The 9,681-nt window shown below is 35.4% G+C and overlaps 2 protein-coding genes and 1 pseudogene across 2 annotated transcripts; 2 read left to right on the top strand and 1 right to left on the bottom strand.

Moving 5' to 3' along the window:
- The first annotated feature begins 3,309 nt into the window (after positions 1 to 3,309).
- LOC111499819 lies at positions 3,310 to 7,026 on the top strand. Its single transcript, XM_023151509.1, has 7 exons — positions 3,310 to 3,618; positions 5,029 to 5,061; positions 5,304 to 5,393; positions 5,952 to 6,090; positions 6,195 to 6,504; positions 6,584 to 6,638; positions 6,724 to 7,026. Exons 1-7 carry the CDS (start codon positions 3,484 to 3,486, stop codon positions 6,796 to 6,798), a joined length of 837 nt encoding a protein of 278 aa, XP_023007277.1. The 5' UTR covers positions 3,310 to 3,483; the 3' UTR covers positions 6,799 to 7,026.
- A 120-nt stretch (positions 7,027 to 7,146) lies between these two features.
- On the bottom strand, positions 7,147 to 8,039 carry LOC111499820. The gene has a single exon (XM_023151510.1). It carries the CDS (start codon positions 7,958 to 7,960, stop codon positions 7,307 to 7,309), a length of 654 nt encoding a protein of 217 aa, XP_023007278.1. The 5' UTR covers positions 7,961 to 8,039; the 3' UTR covers positions 7,147 to 7,306.
- A 993-nt stretch (positions 8,040 to 9,032) lies between these two features.
- LOC111500024 lies at positions 9,033 to 9,151 on the top strand (annotated as a pseudogene).
- Positions 9,152 to 9,681: the final 530 nt, after the last annotated feature.

Here is a 9,681-nt window from a genome sequence, read left to right on the forward strand (position 1 = left end):
AAAAAAAAAAAAAAAAAAAAAAAAAAAAAAAAAAAAAAAAAATGTTTTAATTTTTTTAAAAAAACTTAAGGGATATTAATTAAATTTTAAAAGTTATTTTTTAACACTTTTAAATTTGAAGAGTACCTTAGAAACAAAGTATTAATCATTTTTAAAATTGATATTATCATTTTTTATTTTTTATTTTTTTTGGGCAAAGTGCAAAGTTAATTTTTTTATATTATTATTATTTTAACTTATTTTTTATATAAGATTGTTTGGTTGGTGACCGAGAAATAGGTTGCAAATCAAAGGAGAATCGCATAACATCACAGTGCCAAACACACAAAAGATTGTTGCTGCAACCACGCCATAGCAGGTGGGTGAAGGTGCCAATTTTGGTGAGGAGGCCAGCGGCGACTTGGTTGACGAAGAGGCCAATGTGACACTCGGGACTTACTCCAAAGAGTCAGCAAGAAGTGGAAGATGGAAGGGAAGTTTTAGTTGTCGAGTTGAGGATTAAGAGATTTCTAGTTCAAGGGGAGACCGATTGTGTTGAAGAAAGTGAGGTTGTATGTACAAAGTATGGTGAAGGGTGAGCCTGCAATGATGATTTGGAAGCCAAAAGAGTGGAGCCGAAAAGTAATCAATCAGTTCTGCCTGCGGCAGCCATGGAAACTACCCTTCCAACTTCAACAGTGGTTGATATGAACCAAAGGACATCAATCATACAATATGCTTCAATGAAAATGTGAAGAAAATATTGTTGAAATTATCAAAAGATATTTCAATTCATGTCACATTAAGAAGAATAAAGTTTCATGTGATAAATTTTGGGTGGATTACAATTTAGAGTTATTGTATTTAATTAATGTATTTTAAGAGTTTTTATTTACTTTAGATTACAATTACATCATGGTTAATTATGGACATTAAGTATGAATGTAACAACTATTGAAATGCCTTTAGTAGTTTCATTTTAAAACTATATAAAGCCATGTATATTGTATTTGTAGGAGACTTGGAAAATATAAAAAGCATTTGTGCTCTTCTTTAGCCAATGGCTAAGTTTCTTTGCAATTCTATGTAATTTAGGTTGCATGTAGAATCATTCAAGCTCGACCTGATCAATCTTGCTTATGAAGTGATTCGAATCTCAAGCAAGTGTTCTTGCCTTGAGATATTTGATCAACAAGAATCATTCAAGGTATACATGATCGATCTTGCTTGTGGAGTGATTCGAATCTCAAACAATGTTCTTGTCTTGAGATATTCGATCAACAAGGTAATCCGAATCTTACTCCTCTTGTATTGGTTCCTTATCTTATCAGTGGTGGTGGAGAAGAAGATGAGTAGAAGATTCAGAAGCCATTGAAAACAAAGGATCATGGGAAAGGGCTCTCAGACCGGAGAATACTTGCTAAAATCACCCCACTTAAACCATGATGAAATTTTCTATTTATAATCATCAAATAAATTAGAAAGTAAATGGGAAGACCAATATATAGATAAGATATTTGTGTATAATAAATGTCAAATATTATTGGTATCTTGTCAAATATTATACCTATGGTAAATTGGAGATATTTGCCTGTGATAAAAAGATAAAATATGATATACACGTAATATATAATTCAAAACTAAATATCATTTTTAACACTTCAGACCCATTTATATAAGGTTGTTTGGTTGTTGGACTGAGAAATAGGCAACCTATTTTAAGGGTTCTTTTAATTTTTCTTAGTCAAAATAATGAACTTGTTCCAAACGGACCTATTACACGATCTAATTTCAAGAGATTCAAAAATATCGAGAAGATTAAAAAATGTCAAGAATAAAGTGTTGATGTGTAGAAAATTTATTTTTAATTGCATAAAGTTTGTAAGGATCAAATGATCAATTTTACTTCGTCTTTGTGGAGATTAAAGGGGATCGAGATTAAATTACGCCAACAAACATTTGTTTTTGTTGGGAGACTATAAATACCCACAAATAGTTTTTTTTTGTAGGGAGACTATAAATACCCACAAATAGTTTTTTTTTGTAGGGAGACTATAAATAATGTAAAAATAAGATTAGTGGATAGATGTAATTTAGATCTCAAATTAAGACGTTTCCCTTCGAAATTCGAGCATCATATTTGTCACTTTCAATCAATTCTTGTGGTAGAATTGCATCCGAGTCATTCAATCAAGCGTTGATCAAGTTCGATTATGAAGTCACTCAATTTAGAACAAGGTTTCCAAATCTGGCTTTTAGATCTTCGAGCGGTAATCTAATTCTAGCCCTATCTCTATCCTTTATTGGTAATCTAATTCTAGCCTTATCTCTTTCTTAATTTGAATTTTGTATAGGGAGCCTTAATTACTTTGATTCAAGGGTTTTTGCCTTAACAAAAGCTTGGATGGCTGGGTTGAGCATTAGGGTTGACTTGTCACTTACCAAGTGATTGAAAGTAGGTAGAATTCCACGGATTGATGAAAAAATGTCACGTGGAAAGTGAAATTGGAAGCAAGATTGATTATTTAGTTATGCAAGTTTTCAAACGTAACATATTTGTTCTCTTCAACATATGTTTTCTGTAACCTCCTGAAGTTTTTAAAAACTAATTAGTGATGACAACTCATGCATGCTTAAGTCATTTATATAGAAATTCATAATAAACATCTATAAAACAAGGCCATGGACTTACAAAATCGGTTCAAAACGTGAAATTCAATACAATATAGTTTTAAATACAAATCAAACTAAAAAAAAATACCTAACAACTACTACTTTAAATTCAAAACAATTCAACTACCCTATTATATCTTATTCTATTCTGACTTCTATAATATTTCTCCTGAAAAAATAAGGTAGCATGTGGCTTGAGTATTTTATGAAATACTCATTAAGTTACTTGATTGTTGGGGTTAGATATGCAATCACATACAAAACATCGGTGAAACTTATATTTTATAAACATTATGCAACCTTAGGCTATTTTTAGATTCGGGGAGGGTTGGATGTAGAGTACTTCTCCACACACGACCCATATACGCGCACATGGGCCTACTAGGCGGGCTCATATACATACTCCCTAAGCATGATTTTATCGGGCACAACGCATTACACGTTGCAATTAATTTGAAGCAATGTTACATATTATAATTTTCATGTTCAACGAATAGATATTCCAAGTTTTATTCATTGCTCAAGTTATTCATAGTGTTAGGGTGTTGGCCCAAATATTGGTACCGGGGGAGAGGCCCAAGGGCGCAGCGAGATTGGTAGAAATTTGGCCCATGAGTGCCTTCTTCCATATTTAGCGAAGCTTTGGAGCAAGGAATTTGCAGAGGATAACCAAGGGCAGAACGAGGAAAGGCGTCTGCTCCGCAGAGCCAAATCCGCTGCCAATCGTTTCTCAAACATTCAATTCCACTTTATATTTAACATTAGACAACTTCAACTTCCCTTCCTTAATCGCCGATACACTTCCCTTTTGCTTCACCTTTTCAATTACCAATGCTAATTCCCAGATTTCGAACCTCCCTAATTCTTAAAAATTCGTTCATTAGGTCAACTTTGGCCGCTACTCATGTCGCCTCTTTCCACTCCACGCCTGCCTCTTGCGATAAGTGGAAGAGTAAATGGAAATTTGTGAGTTTGATTTTTCTTTTTGTTCTGGTTTTTGTTTCTATTTTCTGTTTGAATTGTCCTATTTTCATCATTTTCCTGTTTGTTCATATCATTTTGTTTATGAACATTGAATGTTGGTAATTGTTGTCTTCTCTGAATGCTTCTTGACTTGCAAAGAGTTTAAGGTTATTTGCAGTTGATTGAGTTGCAGAAAAGCTATTCTGGCTTTATCCGACAGCATTCCTACATGACAAGCAACAGTTGTTGAGAGATAGTTAATGATATTAGGACCTAAATTTACAAAACTATATATAGAAGCAAAGCTATTAGTTTACATTATCCCGGATGAATTTGATTGCCTACTTATAGTTGGGCTTGAAACTCTGTGGATGAACCTGTTAGCTATGTGCGTTGCTTTTTGCAAGCTAAAGAGTTCATGTGTGAGCATATCAATAGAATTGTGATAGTTTAATCTTGTCGCTGAAATGCTGATGTTGGAATTTTGGGTGGTGAGTTTATTCGCAATTGATCTTGTTAGCATCTTTGTATCAGGAATTCATTTGATAAGTGTAGGACATAGATATTATCACAGGATAGTTTATTTTTATTGTTTCAATGCAAGATATAATGATCTACCATTAGAGCTGGAGACAAATTATAAATATGATTGTTTTTAATCTATGATCTCCTTTACTCTCCTTGGCATAAGGTATATAACCAGCCTATAAATACTATTTTCAACTATGGTTTTCCTTGCTTTGCTATCTAAATTTTATATATGTTCCAAAGAACCAGACCCATGTTTTGAAAACTAAAAAAAATTGTTTTTGGAGTTTGGCTAAGAATTCAAATGTTTTCTTTTGAAAGATGAAACTCATATACACAATTTTCGAAAACCAAAAATTAAAACTCAATTGGTTGTCAAACGAGTTGTGATATTGAGTTAATTGGTACAGTTCATTAAGAAGCGTAAACATTTCTATTTGGGATGTATTTTTAGGCCCAAGACATAAAAAGCATGAAGTATCACTCGATGAATCCTATATGCGAGTTAGCTCAGACATTCAGGGATATTAAAAAAAAAACGTCACTCTATGTGTGTTGGGTATTTCTCTGGCTGTGTCGTGTCATGTGAATTGCTTTTTTTTTTTTCTTTTACTTTTTGCTTAATAAGATGCTAGTCCATTGTTCAGTCGTAATTTAAAATGGAATTTTTAGTTGAGCTATGTTCTGGTAAAATTAAACATAATCATTCAAGAGAACCAAGAAGAGGATCATCAGTCTACAGCCTAGCAAGGCTTTCATTTACATTTTGATCATAAGAAATGAAATAAATCTACTTTATCTGTGATCATTTTCCCCACTGAATGCATAATACTTTCTGAACTTATAACTGCTTTAAAAAGAAAGTCCTTTTCTATACTTTGGCAGGATGAAGGTGTGAAAGGAAAGGAGCCGTCAAAGGTATGTTGATCTATTAGGTGACTATTTTTTCTTTGTTGTTCTTAGATTATAAATGCAAGATTGATGTCATTGAGCCAGATGGAGTTTCTTCTTTTGATTGGTTCAGCATTTTGAATATCTTGCATGTCTATCCCATTGCATAATTGCATTAGATGTTATTGGCTTACATTTATTGAATGATACTCAAATTAGTCATTTATTATTTATTTTAATGATTCTAATGTTGAAAATGATGATACCAGAATTATGTAAGATATGTGACCCGCCAAAGGCGTGCCGATACAAAAAAGGCTCTAAAGGACCTTCTCTACAACAGTGGATCTACCTTTCAGGTATTCATTCTGATGTACACTTGCAAAAATTAGAATTTAAGTTGGATGATTATTATGAACATGATGTTTCGTGAGGTAGCAGTAGGTCGTGCAGGGCTCACCAGGTTTGTATTCAGAATTAACGTTTACTACAGCATCTTGGGAAGATAGTACATTAGAGGAATCGAATTGATCACTTCTTTCTTTCAATGCATAATAATCAAATGAATAGAGCTGATGCCATAGAATGTGTTGGATGCCATCTATTTGACGCAGGGGTTGAATGAGTTCTTCCCTGGGTAGGAGGTCGGGAGTTGGATGTTTGAAAATACCTTCCAAGATCCCACATTTAAGTTCTTTGGTTGAAACCATAATAACTTAACATTCTTGTCCTCTCTGAGAGTTAGCCTTGGGTTAGACAGAGCCTTCCTAAAGATTAGTAGGGGTGGACTATGAGCATGATGCAATGAGTGGAACTCTTATATTCTTGTTATGTACATAACTTTTAAATATAAGGAAAAACAAAACACATTGGCCCATGACTATATATTTTTATTTGGTTCATACCTTATTCAATAGAACAAGGAATCAAAATGGAGTCTTCGTGATTGCTGGTCTTCTGATGAGTCATTCGATCAACCGGGCAGCTGTGATAAGAAAGGACGAGCAAAGTCATCTACGCGAAATTTTGGGAAATCCCAGCACAAGAGATCAAAACGTCAGTTCGCATTGTCTACTGCTATTTCGTTTTCATTATATATGTTATTTCCTTTTGATAAATTTCACGATGTGTGATTTTGAACACTTTGTATTTTTCTTCAGGTAAGTTTAGAAGAGAGAGTTCCGTTAATGACTTCGACAATGATTCGGAGACGATCTTTCACACCAGATTTGGCAATAGATCATATACATGGTCCTTCGGCGCATGTAAGGATTCCTTTCAAAATTCAGCATCTGGTTTTGAGTGGACAGAGTCTCCTCCTAACTGGAAGAACCAAAGAGGTACTGAATGGGAGAATTCAAGTGATTGTGAGTCTGATGAGGAGACCGCTGATGTAGGATCACGTTCAGATAGAACTATTCTGGGGTTACCAAAGACAGGTCCTTTAAAGATTGAAGAAGTTAAAGCAGCGTAAGTTGATTAGTCTTTCCACTTGACTCGACCCCACTTATTATTTGTTCATCTTACAGTCATCCCCATCCTCTTGCAGGTTCCGCTTGTCTGCTTTAAAATGGCATCCTGACAAGCATCAGAGATCTTCCAAGGTGAGTTTGGAATAATATTTTCAGTCTGAACAAAGCTAATGAGTTACCCATTTCATTGACCGTAGTTTGGGTTGCGTGGTTTCAGGCAATGGCTGAAGAGAAATTCAAACTGTGTGTTAATGCATACAAATCCTTGTGCTGCGCACTCTCTCCAGGTTAAGCTGCTGCAGGTGTGTTCTAACTTGTAACAATTTGAAAGGATTTAAGGTTTTTGAAATATAATTTATGTAGAGAGAGTTAAATATAGTCTCTATAATTTGATTCAAAATCCGCTCCCTCTTAGTTTGATGGAAAGAGGAGTGGAAGGAATAATGGATGCATTTTTGTAGTAAGAAGGTAATTCCTTTCTTCCTTGTCACCTATAGAGCACTGATCCATTGCATTCGTTGAGGATACTCCAACTTTTGTGTTTACATCTTTAGCTTTATTCTAAATTGTTCATTAACAGGATGAAGAATTTGTTGAATGTTAGAAAGATCAAATGGTTGGTCGGAGAATTAATGACCTCCCAAGAGCCGATGTTAATGTAAAGAATAAAGGGGGTTTATTGGTAATGGGTTCAAGTCATGACGATTACATACCTAAAATTTAGTATCATCCAAAGAGATTTGGAAGCCTCAGTTGAGTTAGATTGGAGGTATAATAACAGAATTCAGATCAAATCATCATCAGAAACAGAGAAGAGAAACAGAGGAAGCCACCATACATCCATAGATGAACACCAAGAACCCAAAATACAGCGCCCAATTCCTCCTGAACTTACCAAAGTAAATCTCAGGAGGCTCCTGGTGCGGAATCTCCAACTTCTCTTCCTCCATGTCTCCGTCGCTGCTACTCATCTTCATCTCCCTAAGCTTCTCCGTCGCCAATCCCAGAGTCAGCTTGTGGCATCGCCTTTGGTACTTGAATCCTTTGATGCATCGCAGAGTGTGAGCTATGGATACGTAGAAGGCCAAATGCGCTAGGGTTAGGAGAGCGATCGGGATCCAGCAATGCCGGCACTGTAGCCGAGATTGCGACTGAGATTGCGATTGAGTGAGGAAAGTGAGAGCTAAGAAGATGAAGAAGAGCTGGAATTGGTTGTGGAGCTCCTTCTTTTGGAGATCGATTGAGCGCTTCTTTTCTAGGGCTTTCTCGAAATGTAGATGGATTATGGTGTGCAAGGCTTCGAGAGCTGATTCCTTAGGTATTGAGCGGCGGTTGTTGAGTTGATCATACTGATTTTTAATCTGATTCGGCGTTTGATTTCCGTAGTCCGCCATGGACGCACAGCTTCGTGTTTGAGATCCAGTTTCTCGGGTCGGCGATGTGGGTCTGCCCATTACTGAATGTGGCCGTTAAAATTATTGTTTCAGGTAATATTCAATTATATTTAATGGAGGTAGTTGAATTTCAAATTTTGGAATAAATTTAAATTTGGTTTCTTTTGCTAATGAAAGAAAAACCTAACTTAGATAATATTTCTATTGCTTAAAATCATGGGAAAATATAGTAAAGAAACTAGATAAAAAAAAAAAAAAAAAAAAGATTTTTTTTAGTGGGCAATTTTTACCTTGGAGTATTAATAAAAATTATAAACTAATAGTTGTATTAATTTACATGTTTAACTTTTATAATTGATAAGGAATCACAAATTTTACAAAAGTAAGATCTAGACTCGTTGATGATTGAATATCTTAAGACAAGATTTGAATTACTATACTAGTAAAATTATGATTCTAAAAAAACTTTAGCTCTTGGCTATAGAATTGCAAAGAAATCTAGCTATGATTTTACCTTTACATAAAATTGTAAAAAAAAAACTTTAGCTCTTAACTATAGAATTACAAAGAAACCTAGCTATGATTTTACCTACTGCATAAAAACTTTAGCTCTTGACTATAGAATTGCAAAGAAACCTAGTTGTATTTTACGTGCAACCTAAAATACATAAAATTTCAAAAAAACTTTAGCTCTGGGCTAAAAAAAAAAAGGTAAGAACACTTAGCCTATGATAAAGAATCGCTCTAAGGGAAAATAAATTTTGGATTACCATGTTGATCAAGTATCTGAAGGCAAGAACATTCGATTGAAACTCGAATCACTCCACAAGTAAATCGATCATGTCAAGCTTAAATGATTCCAAACATGAAATTTAAATTACTTAAAATTGCAAAGAATTTAGCCCGGACTAAATAAAAGAAAAAGTACTCTTTTTACTAAATTTTTTCAAATCTCCTTTACAAAGGTAACATTCATGACTCTATATAGTTTCAAAATCCAAACTCTTAACCTTCCCTGAGGCATTCCGAGACGTGAAACTTAGCCGGCCGTTATGAGCACGTGCGTGCGTGCACTGTTGCCCGGATCATGTCGCGCGCATGCTTTAAATCTAGTTTGCACGCATTCTATGTTGGGTATGGTCATACCAGCACTAATGCACCTAATCCCATTAAAACTATGCAGTTAAGCGTGTTTGGGAGAGAGTAGTACTAAGTTGGGTGACCACGTGTGAAGTCTTTGTGTTGCACCCCTTTTTATTTCCATGTTGGGTGCGATCATAGAGTCCCAGTGCCTATAGTGGGGATCCACGCTTTACGTCAGCATTCTGGCACAAACAGCTAGTGGGGATCCACGCTTTACGTCAGCATTCTGGCACAAACAGCTAGTGGGGATCCACGCTTTACGTCAGCATTCTGGCACAAACAGCTGGACAAACGGAGCGCTCAAACCAAATTCTAGAAGACATGTTATGCGCTTCTATACTAGATTTTAAGGGAAGTTGGGATTCAAAACTTCACCTATGGAATTCTCGTATAATAACTGCTTCCAAGCCACTATTGGAATGACACTATTTGAGGCCCTATATAGGAAACGGTGTAGGTCTCCACTATGTTGGGATGAAGTAGGCAAGAGAGAGTTAGTAGGACCCAAGCTGGTTCGTGTCACAAATGAGGTTGTCCAGACCAGAAAATTCGAGCGAGGATGCGCACCGCTCAAAGTAGACAGAAATGCTACGCCGATGTAAGGCATAGAAGCTTAGAGTAAGAGATAGGGGACCTAG

This window comes from Cucurbita maxima, unplaced genomic scaffold, assembly GCF_002738345.1.
Source record: "Cucurbita maxima cultivar Rimu unplaced genomic scaffold, Cmax_1.0 Cma_Scf00027, whole genome shotgun sequence".
In the NCBI taxonomy this organism is placed as follows: Eukaryota; Viridiplantae; Streptophyta; class Magnoliopsida; order Cucurbitales; family Cucurbitaceae; genus Cucurbita; species Cucurbita maxima.

Excerpts from the sequence above, each read along its gene's own strand:
- LOC111499819 (XM_023151509.1), top strand. The coding sequence starts at position 3,484 with ATGCTAATTCCCAGATTTCGAACCTCCCTAATTCTTAAAAATTCGTTC. Across the intron at positions 3,619-5,028 it reads GGAAGAGTAAATGGAAATTT|GATGAAGGTGTGAAAGGAAA; the intron begins GTGAGTTTGATT and ends ATACTTTGGCAG. Across the intron at positions 6,091-6,194 it reads CCAGCACAAGAGATCAAAAC|GTAAGTTTAGAAGAGAGAGT; the intron begins GTCAGTTCGCAT and ends ATTTTTCTTCAG.
- LOC111499820 (XM_023151510.1), bottom strand. The coding sequence starts at position 7,960 with ATGGGCAGACCCACATCGCCGACCCGAGAAACTGGATCTCAAACACGA.